This window comes from Gadus macrocephalus, chromosome 13 (assembly GCF_031168955.1).
Source record: "Gadus macrocephalus chromosome 13, ASM3116895v1".
In the NCBI taxonomy this organism is placed as follows: domain Eukaryota; kingdom Metazoa; phylum Chordata; class Actinopteri; order Gadiformes; family Gadidae; genus Gadus; species Gadus macrocephalus.
In genome coordinates, this window is record NC_082394.1 from 12,534,169 (window position 1) to 12,556,668 (window position 22,500).

The 22,500-nt window shown below is 46.0% G+C and overlaps 2 protein-coding genes across 3 annotated transcripts in view; one reads left to right on the forward strand and one right to left on the reverse strand.

Moving 5' to 3' along the window:
* LOC132470998 (protein CBFA2T3-like) overlaps positions 1-4,439 on the forward strand; it is a 6,340-nt gene extending 1,901 nt beyond the window's left edge. The window contains 6 exon segments of the mRNA XM_060069959.1: positions 337-426; positions 751-943; positions 2,003-2,071; positions 2,448-2,638; positions 2,934-2,981; positions 2,983-4,439. Of these exon segments, the coding sequence (XP_059925942.1) occupies positions 337-426; positions 751-943; positions 2,003-2,071; positions 2,448-2,638; positions 2,934-2,981; positions 2,983-3,276 (885 nt within the window). The 3' untranslated portion in view covers positions 3,277-4,439.
* Positions 4,440-8,916: 4,477 nt separating this feature from the next.
* The window catches only part of necab3 (N-terminal EF-hand calcium binding protein 3), a 30,347-nt gene continuing 16,763 nt past the window's right edge, over positions 8,917-22,500 (reverse strand). For both annotated transcript variants that reach the window (XM_060069287.1, XM_060069288.1), the window contains 5 exons: positions 18,152-18,205; positions 14,651-14,763; positions 13,192-13,269; positions 11,971-12,062; positions 8,917-10,273 (listed from right to left, as the gene is read on the reverse strand). In XM_060069287.1, the coding sequence (XP_059925270.1) occupies positions 10,230-10,273; positions 11,971-12,062; positions 13,192-13,269; positions 14,651-14,763; positions 18,152-18,205 (381 nt within the window). In that variant the 3' untranslated portion in view covers positions 8,917-10,229. The remainder of the gene's footprint in view (positions 10,274-11,970; positions 12,063-13,191; positions 13,270-14,650; positions 14,764-18,151; positions 18,206-22,500) is intronic.

The window sequence follows — 22,500 nt, forward strand, 5'->3', positions numbered from 1 at the left end:
TCGCTCTTTCACACACGCACACACACACACGGTTTCTGTTGTGTCTTTGGTGAGGTGAGAGAGTGCAATGGCTGAAGGTCGGCTCAGATATGATTCTCCAGATGGGAGTAGTATCACCTCGGCTCAGTCTGTGAATGTGTGTGTGTGCATGGAGCAATCAAACAAGCTTGTGCAATGACAGGACTGATGAAAGGACTATGCAATGAAAGGACTCAAATTATACATGTCCTTTGGGATTTTCTTCTTTTTGTCACACACAAACGCACATATGTATCTTTAGGAATGCTGTTCGAAGACTGCCGTATTCACGTTGGTCCTTCTCCTGTGTGTTTCTAATCAGGCACTAACGGGGCCTACCGCGAGGAGCCGGTGGACCACAGACTGACAGACAGAGAGTGGGCTGATGAGTGGAGGCATCTGGACCACGTAAGTTTGCACACATTACATTATAATTATTACCTGGTTCAGTTTGACGCCAAAAGGCACATTTGAGTTTGAGTTTGGTTCACTTGTAGGCTGCTCTACTTCCCAAAATCAACATGCCACATATTTAAATCATGATGCTGCTGATACATTATTTAGGCCAGATTTGACTCACTTAATGTCACAGCCGACTAGACCTCAATCCGCCGCTTTGGTTAAGTTTGGTTTTTTGCAGTCTTTGCACCTGGGCACAGACGTGCTGTGACCCAGCTGGGAGCAGAGGCCCTGTTATTCACGTGTACGGTGCCGTGCGCTCTGCCCCTCAAGGTGCTGAACTGCATCGTGGACATGGTGGAGAAGACGCGGCGCTCTGTGAGCGTGCTCCGGCGCTGCCAGGAGTCCGACCGCGAGGAGCTCAATTACTGGAGGAGGCGTTCCAGCGAGCAGGACGACCCGCGCAAGGGGGGCCCTGGCTCGGCGCCCTTCTCCAAGACGCACAGCCCCCACTCGGCAGACTCCGGTGGGTTCCTCCTCCTCGCTCCACTTCCTTCCCTCCTTGTCGGGTCTCTTTCGTTGTTCAGGGACAGGGTCAACATTCATTAACCGCAGAGAGACTCTTGTGAATGTACGGTTCAATCTTGCGTTACTTTTGGGTTTCGGTAAGGGTGTTGCAAACGCAGACTGAAGAGATAGAATCGTACAGAATGTACGATTCTATCTCATCGGTCTGCGTTTGCAACACCCTTACCGAAACCCAAAAGTAAAGCAAGCGGAGAAAGGAAGGCGAAAGTCAAAACAAGCTCGCCCTCGCCACAAACCCATATGGGCCTCCCGAAGAAGCCAGACCGGCCGTCTCCAAACTCACTGCGCCCTCTAGTGGAAGCTAGAGGCCCCCCCCCCCCCCCCCCCTCTCCTTCTCTCTCCGTCCTCCCCACCGCCGCCCGCCCCCTCCATCCCTGCTGGTCTACTGTCACAGAGCGGCGCCAGGAACCACAAGCAGCCCAGATCGGCCACAGAAGGGGCCGTCCTGCCTTCCCGCTGGCTCGGGGGAGCCAGAGCTGGCTACGGCCACGAGCTGCCATCTGGGCGCCCAGTAGGGAAGCCGGAGCGCCTCCCTGCCTCCCGCCTGCCTGGGCTTGGAACGGGCTCGCCATGGCAGACTGGATAGTCCCCGGCTTAATGAGGCTGGGAAGAGAACTTTACAGAGTAGAGAGTGGGATCTTGAGGTTCTTCAGATCTGAAAGCAGGTATAGATTGCTGCAAGAAGAAGCGACACGGGCTCGACACAGTCTTGTCCCCACCGGTTCAGTTGTCCTCCAGGCCGCCGCCTGCAGCCCCTTGTGAACCAGGAGGTTCTGTCTGTGTGTGTGTGTGTGTCAGGGTGCGTGTCTAGATATGCCAGCTTTGTTTGCGTAGCGGACTCACCCCGAGGCAGGGCAGGGTAGCGGGACATTACGGCCGGCCCATCTGCCCGTCTCGCTGAGAGCGGCGACTGTCGTTGTGCCATCGTCGCCCACGTCCCTGCAGACAGCAGTCGAGGGACCGCCTCGCTCATCTCTTCCTCCCCTCTGTTGTGTAGATTCCCAGAGGGACATGGGGTCCCGGCCAGGCTCGGCATACGTACCGGACGAGATCTGGAGGAAGGCCGGTAAGTCTGAGCACCGTGAAACGGTTTGAACCACACAAAGTCGTTTCAAGACCAAGATTCACTTAACACCATCGCAGCAAATGACTATGAGCTCCGTGCCGACGTTGTCAGTGAGTCAATTATGCAGTGCTACGCAAAGATCAATATGCACGATTTCTCCCCGGCTGCTGCCACATGACGCACTTTAATATCCCCGTGATGGCGGAGCGCTAAAGCGCAATAACCAAGCAACACAGAGGCAGCGTCATTACAAAGCACGAAGCCCAGACAATAACAGAGCTCCCCGGTAGCAATCCAAGCCCCATGCACCGGCGCGCTACAACAGACTCCCCCCGCTCACATCCCCCCCCCCTCTTCCTCCTCCCCCCCGGCGCAGAGGAGGCGGTGAACGAGGTGAAGCGCCAGGCCATGGACGAGGTGCAGAAGGCGGTGGCGGAGGCGGAGCACAAGGCCTTCGAGATGATCGCCTCGGAGCGGGCCAAGATGGAGAAGACGCTGGCCGACGCCAAGAGGAAGGCCCAGCAGGACGCCATCTCCGTCATCAACGAGCAGGAGGACTCCAGCGAGGTGAGGAGCCCCCCCCCCCCCGACACGGATGCATGCAAAATGTTTATTCAGAAACACGGGTGCAAGGGGCACAAATGTCACTGATGAAAGTATCGGTATCGGGGGCGAACAGACGCCACAAAACAACAACAGCAGATCTAGCAAAGCATCATCAGTCTCTTATAGAATGGAATGAACCGATCAAATTGTAGTCATCCATTGGATCAGTTCATTCTATTAAATGGACCAGGGAGGCTCCTCAATCCGCCCGTCCTGACGCTCTCCTCTCCCCCCCCCCCACCCCCCCCCCCCCCAGTGCTGCTGGAACTGCGGCCGCAAGGCCAGCGAGACGTGCAGCGGCTGCAAACGCCGCGCGCTACTGCGGCTCCTTCTGCCAGCACAAGGACTGGGAGCGCCACCACCTCATCTGCAGCCCCGGGCTCCAGGCGCAGCCCAAGCCCGCCATCCGGGCGCCCGTCGCCACGGCGGCGGCGGCGGCGGCGGCCCCCCTCGCCGGCCCGCTGCCCGTGGCGGGGATCAAGACCGGCGACCGAACGCCGAGTCCCGGCGGGGAGAAGGGCTCCTCCTCCATCGCCTCGCGCTCCTCCGCCCCGTCCACGCCGGCCCCCCCGCCGGCGGCCGACATCAACGGACACTAGTCGGAGGGCTGGGGGGCCAAGCCGGGCTCAGCACACACTTTGACTTTTGGTTCTTAATCCCAGCCTGACTGTTTGGGGGGGGGGGGGCCCCCAGGGGACACGAAGCGAACCAAAACCCTCCCGGGCTCTCTGGCGGCCGGAGGGGAGTATCTAGTGGGCGACGGCGGGACACCGGGTCGGGTTTGTCTGTCACCATGGGCGACAGAGGGCCGGGTGGTCCACCCACAAAAGAGGAGGAGAACCCGCGCTTGAATTGTACACAACATGTTGTCTTTCAATTTGAAGTGACTAAAAGCTCCAACTCCCAGATCAGGGGGAAAAAGAGGGATTCGCATTTACCAACTGTTGTTCTCAATATATATAGATATATATATTTTTGTTTTTGTTCTTTCATCAGAAAAAAAGGCATAGCGGAGAACATATTTAATAGGAGAGGCTCTCTGCACAGCAAAGTTCGTCGAAATTCTTTCACAGCTCACAATACGGAAACATGATAACTATTCCATAGGACATGACCCTACCCCCTCTGTGTATCATGTCTCACCTTCTCCCCAGATTTCTGCGTTGTGCCGTCAGTGAATATTTGTATGATTTAAAAATGTTCAGTATCATTGTATCAGGTAGCTGGAGGTCTTTTTCGTCTGCGTCACCAAAATGTTCAGTTGTTTAAGGGTGGAGCGAAGCTGAAGCGCTTCTGATGAGGACAATGGGTCCATTCAGACTGAAGGCCACTGCTTCGAGGAGCGCGAGCTGCTCCATCTTCTGTCCAGATACTATAGCTTTGTGTTCTTTTGTCGCCAGTGATGATCTCTGACTTTAAAACGCGTGGGAGGTGGACAAACTTCAGTGTCTCCTCTCTGTGGTTTCTTACGGTTGACTTACCGAACACGCCAAACGAAAAAACAAATCCGTATTGTACCGCAAACAGACCAACGCCAGTACCATGTAATGCTCTGGGGACAGGCGACGGGAGAGGACAGTAGAGGACGCACACTATTAACGTTGTGTTGTGAGTTACATACATATTGCGTGGGTGCTAACCGTTTGCAGCAGGTTGAGGGTCTGGCATATTGACTCTGTGCAAGGAATCTCAGGAGGTTTATGAATATGTACATACAGTATATATATATATATATATATATATATATATATATATATATATATATATATATATATAATATATATATATATATATATATATATATACATACGACTGTTCCGTTTCTTTCCTGTTGTCACCGTTATAACGTCTTGTGAAGAACCTTTGATCATAGTCTGCTGTTACCATGGAGACGTTTTTACATGTGCGTGCGTGTGTGTGTTTGTTGTACAATGTCTTTGTAAAGAATATTATGAAAGAACGCCTTTATTTTGTGAGCCGCTACTACCGCACCCTTCTCCTCATTCTCTTCCTACACTCAATCTTTTGTTATCAGATGTAACTTTGTAAGATATCTTGACATGAAGTATTAAATAAAAGATGAAAATAAAATCAATATGATTTATTTACTTTCCCTTTCCTGCCCACATAGTCAGCAGCATCTACAGTAAAGGAACACTCCAAATAGTTTTATTTTGGAGTTGTGATTCAGAGCACATTGCAGGAACGAAAACGATCAATACCTGACCAAAAGATTATAGTATTTTCTATAAAATAATTAAATGGATAGAAATACATCAAATTAGGAAAATATAATTAGATCGTTTTTTAATCCACAGAAGGCTCTAGCCTGCTTTTGATTTTAATAGAGGATTCCAGTACTGCTGTTTATTGATCACATATGGACGATAACCACCAGCATTGGGGACCATCACAACAGCAGCAACATAACAAGAATCAGGAGTTAGCTGAGGATGGATCTTTTGAAATGGAAAACTACATGTTGTGGTCTTCTTCGGGGGTCACAGGTCTGATTAAAGTTGAGGTTGTACTGCTATTTCAACAAAGTCTCAGATATAAACTATTTAGTGGGTTACCATTTTTTTCTTTCTAATGCCCATTCCAGGCTCAGGCTGATTCAAGGGGCCATATTGTCTGTAAATCATTTACTGGGTTCACATGAAATATACAAGTGGCATCTTTGTATTAGGTAAGAAGTAAATGAGATCGTGTGTAAGCCTACAAACTGATCAAAAAAGTGTCGCAGTGTTCTCTATATGCAGCCAGGAATTATGGAAATTGTATTTAATCTTAAGCGTTTATGAATAATCATGCCTTTATTGGTATTAAAGAGACATGATATTTAGTGAGTTATTTCCGGTAAGCTTCTGAGCCCGGATCTTGTTTAAATAAATGCAAAACACTCGACAAGCTCATATCACCGCCGTTTAAGTAAAAACACTTAAAGTACCAACACTCAGCAGTAGGAGGCAGTAGAAGACACGTTTTGGAATTTGATTCAAGTTTATTTTGTTGCAGACGACCACTGCGTTTTAATACGGAATATTGAGGACATGTCCATGTACACATATTCTGTATTAAAACAAATGCTTTTCGATTTTTAATTCGATGATTTATGGCCATCATCGGGAATAGGGGGGTTCATTATACATATATATATATATATATATATATATATATATATATATATATATATAGCCATTAAATGTTATTCTCTTTGTATTGTTTTTCCTTTGTATTTCTCTGGCATTGGTTTGTGTGATTTTGTGTGTGTTTGTGAGATAGTTATAGAGAGAGAGAGAGAGAGAGAGAGAGAGAGAGAGAGAGAGAGAGAGAGAGAGAGAGAGAGAGAGAGAGAGAGAGAGAGAGAGAGAGAGAGAGATAAAGATATTTGTGTGTGTGTGTGTGTGTGTGTGTCTGTGCGCTATGTGTGCTTATGTTGGTTGTTGACCGATTGAATTGTGTGCAAGGCTTCTATACTGGGCGTTCCACTTTTCCTTTAGTCATTTCAGCGCTGCTTGGCTTCTTGTATTTTTTCCACATCATCTGGTCCGCAGACTCAGCCCCCTCTCCAGCACCATCATTTTTGGGATATGTAAACGATATGTTTGCACATCAATAAATAGTCACTTCAACAAGACATGATCCTCAGATATATTTAAAACCAGCTGCAGAACACAGAGATAGAAAGGGAAGATGTCACCTGAATCTGTGGATTTATTTGAAGACTCATGTGTTGGATGGTCTTTACATCCGATTACTGTAACACAAACAGTCCCACAAATACGATCAACTCAAAATGTCAAACACTCTTCTTAGCCAATACGGACCATATGGATGCATATGTGTCAGCTGACTTACTTTCTGAACTACATTACAAATGCATAGGTTCACCAAGCAAGCGGAGGCCCATTCTGTCAACGTCCCCTGAATCCACACAGGGTTTGATTCCAAGACACCAATTTGCAATATTTGCATCACCGATGTGCAGTGTGCAGCAGACTAAGTGAAGCAGAAGAAAATATTAACATACCATCTATCCCTCATGTTTCTGTGCGTTTCTCTGCATATTGCTTAAGAGGAACACTAGTTTTGGATTCCTAGCAGACCCTGCATATAACGTCCCATTTAAAAATAATCTTCCCAATCTTTTACTCTCAAGGGAGGAATCCTTTGTGAGTTCTTTGTGAAACACACATGCACGCACACACACACACACTCAAACGCCCGCATACAAACACACAAACAAACACACACACGCGCAGATGAACCTACACACACTTCATTTTCCATCCACACATTACTTCCCTCATCCCACCCTTTCTTTTGGTCCTTTGATATTAAATGGAGTTAAACGGCATGCTTACTATTTATTCAATTTATTATAAACACTTACACCGTACGCTTCAAGGTTAAGTGATAAATTCCCCCCATGAACGATAAATTGTATGTGGTGGATAAAATCAGACAGCATTACAGCAATTGTAAACCCAAGACACAATATCATGCCATGAATCCCTGCCGTGACTACAACCTACCGTGTAATGTAGCCTTCATGGACAACCTGTTGAAAATGCTGTACGTACTGTATGTACTATGTATATGATTATATATAGTAACAAACATGTTTTTATTTTTTGATGAAATCCAAAGCAAGATTGTCCTCTGCACACGTTCCACACATGATGTTATCAAGGAGAGAGAGAGAGAGAGAGAGAGAGAGAGAGAGAGAGAGAGAGAGAGAGAGAGAGAGAGTCCTTTGGTTAATTTTCGGGGGGGAAATATCATTTTTTATGCAAAAAAGATAAGTAAATTTGATTTCATGAGATTGGCAATTTATTTCCGTGTTTAATTCATAATAAATACATCAGCTGACTAGTTTTTCATTATTAAAAGATTAATTATACATATGGTTCACTTTCCAATGTCGCAGTTTCAAATAAAGGATACTTTTTTCTCTCAATAGTGTGGACCTCATAATCCCCTACAATGAGAAAATATTATGAAACATCTGAAATATCTGGAAAACAGATGCTTATAACGCTTTGACTTCACTATAAAAAGACACCATCCTTGTTCTCCCACACAGCACACCACTCCGGTGGCTGCACGGATCCGATTCAAGGCACTGGTGCTTGACTACCGGGCTTCATACGGCTCATGCTCATCCTCCCCCAAGGAAAAGATCAAACCAGAGTGTCCGCTATGCTCTATATGACCAAACGGCGTCCTTCGTCTCACTGCGAGGGAGTCCCCCAGCTGTCGCTCAACTGAATCTCTATTGGCTGCTGTCCTGGCTCCACAGTTGTGGAACGAGTTCCCCGCTGACTTCAGGACAGCTACAACCCTACACATCTTCACGGTCGCAGGGGGAAACTCTTCTGGCTGATGACAAAAAAATAATAAAATAAAAATGTTCTCCGTCTCTTGTTTCTTTAGTGTATCATTTGAAGCCATTTGCTTACCTGATGACATTTTGAGGACAAAGGCGTCAGCTACATTCATGGAGTCTAATGTTCCTAGTACAAGGACGCCTCTAGAGAAAGCACCTCCAGTGCTGGACAGATAGCGACGGATGCTGGCATGGTTGCTGCCGCCAGATGGAAAACAAGAACAAGAGGACAGAGGATGGCCAGGGTGTTGTTATTACATTGTTGTTGTTGTTGTTGTTGTTTTTGTCATTGAGACGTGGGATCCTGGATGTTTGATTATTTATTTCAGAAACAATAATGTGAACTGACTCTAAATGGTCAATTGATTTTCTCTATGTACTTTTATTCAAAACAACTTTTTATGCGTTAAGTACTTTGCAACCTAAGCCGAAATTCTGATATATTTTTGAATATATGTATATTGACACTTCACGAGCACTGAACGAATAAATAATGGGAACGATTGGCTGGCCCTCAGTATTCAAAGTAGCACTACAAAACAAAAAGCAATCTGACGGCTGCTGATGAGCGTCCTTCTAATCAACAGCATCAAGTGGGCATGTAACTGCAATCACCAACATCCATCGCACCGTGGCTGTGGCGCTGGGCACCACTCAAGCTGGAGGGAACCAACACTTCTGCACTTCCGCTAATCACGTTTCTATGGTAACGAGGCAATTGAAGCGGAGCAAAAAAATCCTCTGTCTGTTGTTTTGAGTACAGCTTGTATGATCTCTATTGTTGTTGTTGCATACTCCCTCACTGTCGAGTGCATGAGTAATACAAAAATCTGTGCGAAAGCAGGAATTTATTCAGCGCCTTTATTAAAGTTACTTATATTTTTTACAGTCAGTGAGAAAGTTATTTTACCAAACAAAAATCACAACGTAAATATCTGCATGAGTGAGCTTATATAAATAGCGAAGGTACACACGAGTGTGAATATTAAATACAATACACTGAAAATAGATCAATTATTTTTCACTTTCAACAGAGGGATGCAACCACATCTCTCCCATGTTAATTTGACTTCTAAAGAACTAGGACGAAGGTAAAGAGCTGATAGTCTACGATTACACTGAGCTATAAATAAGATATCTGGGCAGGGCTTGTGGCATATCAAAACAAGCATTTTTTTTGTTGCATCAATCACGTCACATCAGGGTACCTAGATAAAAAATAAATGAATGAATGTTCCATCATATGACAATGCGAATGCAAAGACGCGAAACGCTGGCATGCCACGCCAACATCAGCATGCACCCTTAGGCTGGGGTAGCACCATCCCCAAACACATCCCACCCACACACACACACACACACACACACACACACCTGTCAACTAGAGCACAACACATGCACACACACTAGACCACACACACACCCGATAATACCTCTAGCAGGCACACACACACCCCATAATACCTCTAGCGCACACACACACACACACACACACACACACTCCCACACACACACACCAACACCCACACACCCCTTAGATCAACGTTAGTCCGCTTCCACTCTTGTGTTTCCACTAACCTTCTATGAACTAAAGTGCATGAACGGAGAAGTAAAGAAAGACAAAGGGGTTAAAAAGGGGATTATGAGGGAAATGCTGGGAAAGCGTTGGTGTTGTTCAGGCTAGTTTAGCGTTGCGTTGAGAGAGGTCGTGTGCTGAGAGAGTGCAGATGGACCAGGCTGCAGCTGCGGCCCCTCCCCTCTGTGTGACAGCAGCAGCAGGCGAGGGCTGCAGCTGGGGAGGGCGCCGTCGTGCCACTCTGCCACATGCAGCTTTCAAACACATAGTAGCTAGTTAGGCAAACGCTCTCATCTATTATTTTAATGCATGCGAGTGAGTGTGTGTGTGTGTGTGATTGTTTGTGTGTATGTGCACAAGGACAAGAAAGAAAAGTGTGGGTTTTGGGTGTGTGTGTAAAAGGACAAGATGAAAGTGTCTGTGTGTGTGTGTGTGTGTGTGTGTGTGTGTGTGTGTGTGTGTGTGTGTGTGTGTGTGTGTGTGTGTGTGTGTGTGTGTGTGTGTGTGTGTGTGTGTGTGTGTGTGTGTGTGTGTGTGTGTTGTTGGTCCAGTCCTAAGTGTGGGCAGTGGGTACAATTCTGGGCTCAATTTATGTTGTCATTGTTGTTGGTCATTATCCACCAGGAAGCTGCAGAGAGAGAGAGAGAGAGAGAGAGAGAGAGAGAGAGAGAGAGAAAAGTGAGGAGACGTGACAGCCTTCACCAATGCTGTGTTAAAGAAAGGAAATATTCACATCAAACGGATGGTGACAATTTATTGGTCTACTGAATTTAAAGAGCCCAGGGGACCAAATTTATGCCTGAAATGTAAAACCTTGGCCCACTGTATTAAAGAGAATTGTCAGTGTATTGCAGAATTATATGTCAGGGTAAAATCCAGCTTTCTCTAGAATAATGAAAACTCTGGACCCAATAGTAAGGTAAGGTATTTGTTATGCGTTGGTACCTTATGAACACAATGCTGCAATTGCTTTGAACGGTTTATAGATCATATATATATATAATATATATATATATAAACACACACACATGATTTATTGCCAATTCCCTGGTTAATCCAAATCAAAGTTGCAGTGTGTATCATTAGGTGGCATCTAGCAGACCGGACAAGGATGAAATCGAATATATAATATTCATAAAGATGGATATTATTCATAATAATATCCATGTGTTGGAGTATAATCCCATGATAGTAAGAATGGTTGTGTTTTCGTGATCTAAGACTAGAGCCCTTTGTATCTCCATAGGGTCGTTTCACTGGGAGCTCACCCTGTTGCTCCACCACGTACCTACAGGAGCCCAGAACGGACAAAATACGACGACCCATGGCAACAGACTCATTTGGGATACCTTTTCAGTACCAAAGTTGTGGAGGAGCGTTATAATGAGCAATGTTGCATAGGAAATGTGCCAAAAAAAGCATGACGTTATACTATAATTGTCCGAGAAGCTTAACCCTCTCTCAGGCGAGCCTCATTTAGCCAGTGAAGGCAAGCAGGCTCCGTCCTTTTGCCAAAATATCCTACGTTCAAGAGGAGTCAATTAAAATGGAGTTCCACACACTTTTTAACCGAAGTGTAAAAAACATAGCCAATGGCAGTTTGCAGATGCAGGGGATTAGGATAAGTGGCCGTGCAATCTTTAACAGCTCCATGTTTTGGAAACATTTGTTTTTGAGGTTGGGTCCCTGTAAGATAACTTAAGATAGGCACTTTAAGAGAAAGTTGGTTTCTAACAAAACTGTTATCAAAAGCATATCAAAAGCCCTGCAAGTAAACATTGGCTCGCAGCGCCGACTGCTAACAAGATGAACGATCAGTACATATAACAGATGTATATGTCTAAGAATGCAGTTTACCAATATGGATGCAATAAGAGGACTGTGTGTTGAGAAACATATGTAGGCAAAAAACAAAAGGTTACCTCAGCCATGTCCTACAACACGAACAGTGACCAGGATAACTTTGACAGAGGCACCTGATTGTTATTGGTTTAACAGGTTTGAAATATTTGAGATTGTCAAAATTACTTCTTGAAGCTTCATTCAGTGAATGTAACTGATGTTTAGTTTTTTTTCGATAATGCAACATTTGCTATTGCTGCCATGGTTATTGATATGGATCCTGCTAAAAGGGAGGGGGCGGGGGGTATTCCGTTGGTTCACTGCTAGATGCCTCTAAATTGTATACACTGGATCTAATATCGACAAATCTGCCCGCTAGCCCCTGGGGCTATTGCTGCCGGCGCGTTTTATGCAGATACATTTTGGATTACATTCCGTCGGCCACAGATAAAAACTAGAAAGATGGAGGCCAGAAGCACTGACCTGGGACCAGCATGGTGGCCACTACCTCTGGACCCACAAGCATCTGGATGACGCAGCGCTGGAAGTCTTTACTAGTGTTGGACTGCAGGTAGCTGGACACACACACACACACACACACACACACACACACACACACACACACACACACACACACACACACACACACACACACACACACACACACACACACACACACACACACACACACATACCAAACAAATTGTTTCAAGCTTGGCATCCAGTTAAAAAATATGTGAAATACAATGGGTTGTGAGCTTCATTTTTGGAATGAAAGACAATTGAGCCACATTCACATCCACACATTAAGGATTAAAAATACATGAATACGAAACACTATCCATGTTTTTATTACTCAACCTTTTTACCATGCGTAGGTGCCGACTCTAAGAATATTTAAGAGGGATTAACTAAAAAGGCTGCAACCCAGTTTTGTTCTGACACATTATCGACAATACATCAATACACTGGAATAATGATGGTTGTCTTGGGCCACAATGTATACAAACAGCTAGAAAGTCGTCCAGCTGCTATGGCGGCAAGTAATGGTTATTACCATTTATCTTTTCATAGAATAAGTAAATGCACACAAGCACGCACGCGCACACACACACACACACACACACACACACACACACACACACACACACACACACACACACACACACACACACACACACACACACACACACACACACACACACACACACACACACGTCAACGTGTTTATATGTGATGTGTGTACCCATTAAAACATCAATGGAACAGATATCTTGGTGCAGGTTCAGTTCAGAAGCAGTGTTTTTCATTTAAAGCAGTTTTCAAGTTCGAGACCGTTTTCCTTATACCAATTTCTCCTATTCCCATGTAACTATGCTTTTTCATATTATTTCCCAACTTCCAAAAGAAGATAAATTATTTCAAATCTTTCATTTGATCTGGTTTTGCTTTTTAGCCTAAAGTGCAATATTGCATTAATGTGTTGGTATGTGGGGTGTATGGTGTGTGTGTGTGTGTGTGTGTGTGTGTGTGTGTGTGTGTGTGTGTGTGTGAATAAAGTGCCATCTGCTCATTTCAGCAGTGGGGACACTTCCTTCAAAAAGATCCAAAACACCATGCTGTGAGCCAATATCTGTCCTATCTCCCCCCACCACACACACACACACACACACACACACACACACACACAAACACACGACCCACCTCATCCAGGAGATGCGGTCCTGCCAGAACTCATACATTATGTAACAGGACTTCTCCGGTAGCTTCTGAACGGACATGCTGCCAGGGAACAGAGCGAGACGGTAAAGAGAGGCATTGAGGGCAAGTCCAAAGCCTGGGTGACCCGGGATGGACGCAGATAGTAGTACAATATATTAGAACCTTGTGTATAATGTTGTAATATGATAATCTATAGTTTCAATATTGTAGCATATCCAAGACACCTCCCTCACTGAGACATTATTTGTCAGGGTCAACAACGTTCATATGTGTCATGTACTGTCTGTAATATGAGAGAGAGAGAGAGAGAGAGAGAGAGAGAGAGAGAGAGAGAGAGAGAGAGAGAGAGAGAGAGAGAGAGACCCGGCCATTACCATGCTGGGTAAAATGTTCTGGGGCAGATCATTACCCGGAATAAAATTCATAGTTAAATGCATATTTCATGGCATAGGAGGAGATAGGAAACAGAGGATATAGGAAGAGATGTGAGGGAGTAGGATCAAGTAGGCGGAGATATGAGGAGGTAGGAGGGGGTAGGAGGAGATAGGAGGGGGTAGGGGGGGTAGGATGGGGTAGGGGGGGTAGGAGGAGATAGGAGGGGGTAGGGGGGGTAGGATGGGGTAGGGGGGGTAGGAGGGGGTAGGAGGGGGTAGGGGGGGTAGGAGGGGGTAGGAGGGGGTAGGAGGGGTAGGGGGGGGGTAGGGGGGGTAGGAGGAGATAGGAGGGGTTAGAGGGGGTAGGAGGGGTAGGAGGGGGTAGGGGGGGTAGGAGGGGTAGGAGGGGTAGGAGGGGGTAGGAGGGGTAGGAGGGGGTAGGAGGGGTAGGAGCGGCAGGAGGGGTAGGAGGGGTAGGAGGGGGTAGGAGGGGTAGGAGCGGCAGGAGGGGTAGGAGGGGTAGGAGGGGGTAGGAGGGGTAGGAGGGGTAGGAGGGGGTAGGAGGGGTAGGAGGGGTAGGAGGGGTAGGAGGGGGTAGGAGGGGTAGGAGGAGATAGGAGGGGTAGGAGGGGGTAGGGGGGGTAGGAGGGGTAGGAGCGGCAGGAGGGGGTAGGAGGGGGTAGGAGGGGTGGGTAGGAGGGGGTAGGAGGGGTAGGAGGGGGTAGGAGGGGTAGGAGGGGTAGGAGGGGGTAGGAGGGGTAGGAGGGGGTAGGAGCGGTAGGAGGGGTAGGAGGGGGTAGGAGGGGTAGGAGGGGGTAGGAGGGGGTAGGAGGGGTAGGAGGGGGTAGGAGGGGGTAGGAGGGGTAGGAGGGGTGGGTAGGAGGAGTAGGAGGGGGTAGGAGGGGGTAGGAGGGGGTAGGAGGGGTAGGAGGGGTAGGAGGGGGTAGGAGGGGTAGGAGGGGGTAGGAGGGGGTAGGAGGGGTAGGAGGGGGTAGGAGGGGTAGGAGGGGTAGGAGGGGGTAGGAGGGGTAGGAGGGGTAGGAGGGGGTAGAGGTAGCGTGACTGACTGCAGGTTGTCGCTGTGGGCCGCGGTGGCGTCGGAGTAGCCCTTCAGGACCTTCTGGAAGTCCTCCAGATCCTCCTCAGCCACCGTCACCTGCCTTTGGACCAGCAGGAGGTTCTGCCAGCAGAGGAACACACAAACACACACACACACACAAACATTACAAACACAACACACACACAAACATTACAAACACAACACACACACACACTCTATTTTCACAGTATTTCACAATCTATTTCTCGGAGAGTGAGTGTGTTTGTGTCAGAAAGAATTTGCATTGAGGAAGACGTGTTTCATTCACATCAAAGGCGTGTGTGCATTGTCCTCTCAGGCAAACAGTCCAGACAGTGTGTGTGAAGGAACCGTGATTCATATCTGTGTCATTGGTGCTATTTATATATTTAGTTCATTTTTCTGTGTTTTATTTTTAGCACCTACTACAATAGTTTGACATGACAGCTGAAAATAAGATATGTTCATAGCCGCTCAAAAGGCTTTACATGGAAGTTCATCCGGTGGAAAGGCATGACTTGTAAACCGGTTTTAGTACAAATATTTCTAAAAGTAGTTTGCGCGTATGTATGTATATATATAATATGTGAGCTACTCACTAAAATGGTTAAGATGGTTCAAATGTTTGACATTTACCTAGACCAAGCCTTATGGTGTGTTCACACAAACGCCTATTACATGAACACAATGCTGTACATGTGACTGCTCCTACACGACTATGTTGCCATGACACCTTAAAACTGCTGTCATACAGATATTACATGTCAGACGATTTTTACAAAAATTCTATTTGAAGCACATTTAATTGTATTTGTAATTTGTAATTCATGTATCAGAATTTCTTTCTTCATCTGTCTATCAATCGGTCTTCTGCATACTGATATTAGCTTAGGGCTGGGCAATAGTTCAATATTATTGCTATTGTCTTTGAATGGAATAGTATCATCATGAAGTAAAGATGAAGTTATCTTTATACCCACTTATCAAAATTTGTTAAATTAAATGAATACTTCAATGTAAGGATCCTCTGTTAGATTGTTCGACTGTAAGTATAGAATATTATTTTAAATGAATAAGGATATTGTGATAATCATCAATATCATGTGGAATTAACCATCATTATCATAATCATGGTTAATATAATCTTTTCCATATCGGGGGCAGAATCTGAACTAGCTTACCTTTTTAGGAGTTCCTGGGAAAATTATAAGAACTACTTACAGGACACTTTAGGTGCAACTCCTCAACTTAGGACAGAATCTAAAAGTCGTGAGTCAAGAATTGATTTGGCCTACGTGTGACTCTGTCTTTTATTTTTAGCCTTTCTTGACATAACTCCCAATTTTCACACTTTGTGGTGGAGAGAGGTTGGGGCAGGTAGGTGGTGCTCCAAGGAAGAAGGGTCCACACCCTGATGCACTATAACACCTCTAAGCACTGTTACGCCTCAGATACTGGTTGTGTAGAAAGCTGACTTATTTTGCTCACACCACCCAGTACTGCTTTTGTTCCGAACGTCTCCGCAGAGTTCTCTGCATAGCTCCGGTTTACCGAGTGCATTCCAGACGAGTTTTGGGTGGTCTCTAAACGCAACACAAACCATTCTGCACGGCGGGATGGAAAGCCCTACGCTATGCTGCATTGGAAATGAATCGGTTTCTCGTGTACTGCTACGCAACTGGTATGCAGAAGGTGTAATTCTTTGTCCCCCTTGGTTGGACTTCGAAAGGCTTGGAGTGCCGTGCATTTACCTAAGGCTGAGATACGCTTCAAACAACCAAGAAAAAGTGGCAAGCTTCAGGGACGCAGGAAGTCATATGAAGGGGGGGTGCTGACTACTGAATTGTTGAGCGGGGGTGGGGGGGGTGCAAACGATTGTTGACGGGGGGGGGGGGGGGGGGGGGGGATAATAAACGCTCCTATAACGCGCAGCGTGATGCGCACGTTATAAGAGCGGCGGCGCTGGGTGCTGTATGTAATCGAATGACGGAGAAAAAAAATAAAAAAACGCGGCATTGCCTGAGTTCAAGTGTTGTAGTTGCGTCTGTTGTCCACTAGGGGGGTGCTGCAGCACCCGGAGCACCCCACTTCCTGCGTCCCTGGCAAGCTTGAGACCATGGATCTTGGTCTGCACAGATGGCATCAGGCTTCGATCGCTGCAGTGTGTGCAGGGTACTCAGCCAGACTAGTCCAGGTTCCCCCACTGGCTGTTAATTGGTCATCAGTACCACGTGAGCGGTTGTGTCTCGTCTTACCGCCACAGTGACATTAAAAAAACAGCCCTCACATCACCATAGTGCACAGAACACAGTTATGGAGTTAGATTCATGCCAAAACCCCGCACACACGCAAAACGTGTTTTGCTCACGCATAACGTGTTTTGCTCACGCATAACGATTCACACGCACACAAAACGTGTTTTACTCACGCAAAATGATTCACACACACGCTCAGTGTGGTTTGCAAATACAAAACATCATTCACAAACTAAAGCATTTTGCTTCAGAAACAAATACAGTATGTTTTACACAAAGTACAAAAAAAAATCCTTCAAGCACACAAAACAATTCTACAAGTACGGAACACGAAAGCTGCGCGTGGATCGGAATGCATTTGCGCACGGATCGGATTGCATTTGCGTGAGGAACAGCAAGGCGGAAAATTAGTGCCAAAAGTCACGTGACGAATAAATGTCCTGTTATTCACACTACACAACAGCAGGTGGCGGTGTTGAGTCAGTTTAAGGCCGCCAGGACGATCTTTTTTCTCCCCAAAATCTTTATCTGATGCCAAAACAGAGTGGCGACACTTCCATTGGACTCACCTGTTGGCCGCTCATTTGGTCAATTTAATCTCCCAAACTAGCTTTTCTCCGTGTCGTACGATTCCGTGACAAAGGGGCGGCAAGTCGCATAGTATGGAGTTGAATCCACACACGTTTGGCCGGCATCAAATAAAGATTTTGGGGAGAAAAAAGATCGTCCTGGCGGCCTTAAACTGACTCAACACCGCCACCTGCTGTTGTGTAGTGTGAATAACAGGACATTTATTTGTCACGTGACTTTTGGCACTAATTTTCCGCCTTGCTGTTCCTCACGCAAATGCAATCCGATCCGTGCGCAAATGCATTCCGATCCACGCGCAGCTTTCGTGTTCCGTACTTGTAGAATTGTTTTGTGTACTTGAAGGATTTTTTTTTGTACTTTGTGTAAAACATACTGTATTTGTTTCTGAAGCAAAATGCTTTAGTTTGTGAATGATGTTTTGTATTTGCAAACCACACTGAGCGTGTGTGTGAATCATTTTGCGTGAGTAAAACACGTTTTGTGTGCGTGTGAATCGTTATGTGTGAGCAAAACACGTTTTGCGTGTGTGCGGGGTTTTGGCATGAATCTAACTCCATACACAGTCACTGTGTTTGCTGTGACAGACAGACACACGCACACGCACACGCACACACACACACACACACACACACACACACACTCACAGATTTGTACGTGCCGGCCAATGAGTCTTCTTTTAGTGGCTCCAACTTGGGACTCTGAAAGGTAAAGCGAAACAGTGTTTATTGTCATTCATCTCAATGGAGGAGAATGACAAAGAAAACGAGGATTCATCAAGATCATATTTCATAAAGCACCAGAAACGAATGGCTGTGATTCCCAAAAATAGATGGATCAAAGGAAGCCTCTGTGGTTAGAAGGCAGCAATGAGCCCACAGATCAGCCTTGGACGGCTGGATCCGTGCAAGGCGGGAGAGCGAGGTTACAGCCATCGCCGTCGCGTACGTCTACGGGTCGGCGGGCTCCCGGCGCCCACTGGCCCCGGCGGGCCCCAGTGCCGTGACGGGAGCGGCTCTAGTCATGTCACGACGTGCCGAACCACGGAGCGCTTTGAACACAACCTCAATGAATACATGAATGATTGATCCGGAACGAGAGCCAAGACAGGGTGGGTGTTGCAGATGCTCTGCGCTTTGAGAGGAAGTGGGGGAAATGAAAGCGTTTGATATGCTAAAATTGTGTCTAAAATTGATATGACAATAACGGCCCCCAGTTTTATTTTGGTGCAGAAGCATAACCCCCAGCTGAACCCAAGACGCATGACTTGCTTGTGAATGTTGGCGGAAGAACAGAATGTTACGAGTTATGGCGAGGTTGACGATAAGGGTAACTACACTGAAGTAGTGCTTGAGGATGATTTATGGCTGTAGAAGGAAGGCCTACTCACTGTCTGGTAATGCTCAATGAGATGAGGTCAGCTTATCTAGGACAGCAGCAGGAGAACATTTAATCATCTGAATTAAAGCCACTGCCTTACCACGACATTTAGAGACAAAAAGGGCCAGAAGGCCAATGTTCTGCCTGAGCTTCATATTGGAGGGTCCACTGTTGAATACTAATTATAAAGCCATCATATTTTCAGTCAGTAACCTATCCAACCTGATCATTCATCGTCAACAAATTGACCTTCAGGGTAAACTCAGAGCTCCCAAACTAAAGTATTCATCAAGAATTCAATTATATCAACCAAAAATTATATCTGAGAGAAGACATGTCGAAAATAGTCCAGGAGGCTAGGAGCATAGAGCAAGAGGCTTTAGGCAATGGCTTCTGGGATATTTTTGGACAGAAATAAACCAGTAGAAAGTGAAGGGGGAGGCACAGGGGAATAGAGAGCATCTGTGGCACGACATCGATCAAAACAGTTGGAGGATGGAGGGAGAAATGTGTCGGCAGAAAATAGGGCAGGATTGGCTATGGGGTGACGGTGGGAGAGGCTGCTATTTTGGCTCGGGTACTATGGATGTCGTTCACCAAAATAAGGCTGTCACACTCGAGAGTACGCGCAGCCAACACAGATGTAGAAGGAACGGAGTGTGACTGCAATCAATCACGGAGCAAAAAGTCGCAATAGAGAAAAAGCCACCAAGTTTATAGAAGCTAGATGAGAGAGGGAAGGCTGCTGGTGGTGTCTCTGCCGTGGCGGAGGAATGGCCGGATGGAGCACTAATACTGGGGAAGTGGAGTTTGGGAAGAGATTTCCTCCGTCTGCTTGGCCCATCTGCATCATCTCGTCAGATGGCTAATGTTTTCCTCAGCGGCTTTGAGCGACTGTCAACACTCAGCCCAAAGAAAGTTTTGTGGCCCAAAGAAAAACAAATAATAGAAACAAAATAATGAAATGACCGTCGCCATGAATAATCTTCCAGCCGAGGAACGGAAACACCAGCGTAGCCAACCTGATATCCGTTGCGCTTTTATTAGAGCGTGAAATGTGGCCGCAGATTAAACATGACAACATAAGACTCCATCATAGCCACAACACCGCAAGATGTTTGTTGTTCAGATGAAAAAGGGCCCCAACATGTCATATCAAACACTGTGTTCGTAATTGATAATGCCTTTACGTGAATCCAAAAAGGCCCGGGAGCAAGGCACAGCAACTACCTAGCTACAAGAGGTAAAATGTCAATCCTGAACGGTTTTATGTCTCTGAACATAGACACACACAGGCAGAGAAAGAGAGAGAGAGAGAGAGAGAGAGAGAGAGAGAGAGAGAGAGAGAGAGAGAGAGAGAGAGAGACAGAGAGACAGAGAGACAGACAGACAAAAAACCTTTTTACACTGCCAAATATGCCTGTCAATGTGTCTTATGCACGCCTTTTTCCCAGCATGGTCCGCATGTTTACACTGAGCGCGGTAATATACCGGCCTGAGTTCGCACCCAAAGTTACCCTCTCGGACCCTACACATATTTGCGGTTACATTTGAATGTAAATGCGATTAAACGGCTCCGTAGTTCCAGGGGTGGTACTTGGGTAGAGGTGTTGCTGACAACGCACAGAGACAACGCAGCGACGCAGCGATATCAACGTGAGTAGTTCTAACTGGAGAGACCCGCGAATTGCTGATCACGTGAGAGAAGGAGATGCAGTCACATTTAAAGAAGACGGGGGAAGATGGTGCGATCTAAGAGAAAGACGCAGATGAACGTTCCTTACGAGGCTTTTGTCGGGATAAAAAAAAAGTTGTCAGCAAAATAAAGAATATGTTGGCGTTTATGTAAACATTTGTAGCATGCAAGTTATTCTAAAGAGGACTACTCTCCTTCTCCATTGAACCAAGAAAGTCGGCTCCATGACGACGGGGGACAGTGACATTTAAAAAGTGTAAAAATGAGAGAGAGAGAGAGAGAGAGAGAGAGAGAGAGAGAGAGAGAGAGAGAGAGAGAGAGAGAGCGAGAGAGAGAGCGCAATGGAGCAATAGAGCAAGAGAGCGAGAGAGTCATGTCTGTGTTAAAGCATATGGAAGGATATTGCCTTGCAGAACACACAGAATGGTTTTAAATTGCTTTGATATTGCATTTATGGCCCCCAGGGTCAGCCGACTAAAAATATTAAATATTTTATATATATATAAATAAATATAGCCCTATATGGAAAGAAGAGGTCAGCTAAAATATATTGATAACAAAGTTAAATAAAATGTGAACATTATGAGTTATTTTCTTTTGGATTTACTACTTTTGAGTTACTATGTCCGGTTATTGTCAAAGTTTAAAGTCTTAGATGTTCATTCCCCATCCATAAAACGCAGAATGGAGCAGCATATTCATGAGAGCAGGCTTTCATGTGGATCCAAACAGGATTATCTGCACAAATATCAGTAGAAGATGTGGCCAGTGCTTCTGTTGAGCCTTTATGAGGCTGTGGGTCTTTCCAATGCATCAATATTCATAATTATGATATGCTCGCATACAAAACAAGATATAGACCAGCAAATATTAAATACTTATAGTGCAACTATATACATTAGGGAATGAGATGTGCATCTATTATCTAACAATGATGCAATGTGATGACGAAACTACAAGAAAGAAATGAAAATCATAAGAAATCATGTTCCTGGATGTGGGGATCTGTAAGCGTGTAATTGGCTCCCTTTAGTAGCTCGCATCAGATTCAAGATGATGGTACTGGCATACAAGGCAGTCGATGGAACTGCCCCTGCCTACCTCCAAGCATTGGTAAAGCCACACACCCCAGCTCGATCCCTCCGCTCAACTACCTCAGCTGGACGTCTGGTGCCGCCATCGCTAAGAGCAAGCAAAGGTCGATCAACAAAGTCACAAGTTTTCTCTGTTTTGAGACCTCAGTGGTGGAACGAGCTCCCCGCCGATGTCAGGACCGCAGAGTCGCTCACCAGCTTCCGCAAAAGACTCAAATCTCACCTGTTCAGGGTTCACCTCGACCCTGCATAGCTACCCAGCCCCTTCCGGCCACCATTGTACGTCCTGGCACTTAATGTACGCACTTCTTGTACACACTTCATCTACATTGCAATTATTCATGGTACTTAATTGTGTAACATCTGCAGTAGCTGCAAGCATTGCTGTACATGGGGAATGGGTTAGCCTAGCGATTGTAGGTACTTGCACTTTATGAACATCTACTGTACTGACAGCGATATATTGTTTCACTTCTTAAGTCGCTTTGGATAAAAGCGTCTGCTAAATGCCCTAAATGTAAGTGATCCGAATCTGGACGACTGCTCTGCTCTTCCTTTTTGTCATGGCATGGTAATGCTGCTTATAATCATCATGAATCCATACATTTATGAAATTTAGTCATGTCACTTATGGCCCATGATTGCATATAGTCAACAGAAGTCACATGATGGCTTATTCGTGACGGATTTGTGACGTTGATTAACTGCTCCACATTACTGGTTCAAGTAGGGAGAACGGTGCATTCAGGCAGGGGAAAATAATGTAAACGGCACCATAACGCAAACACACTACAAATGTGTTGCCCTGGCCATTAAATAGTTTATT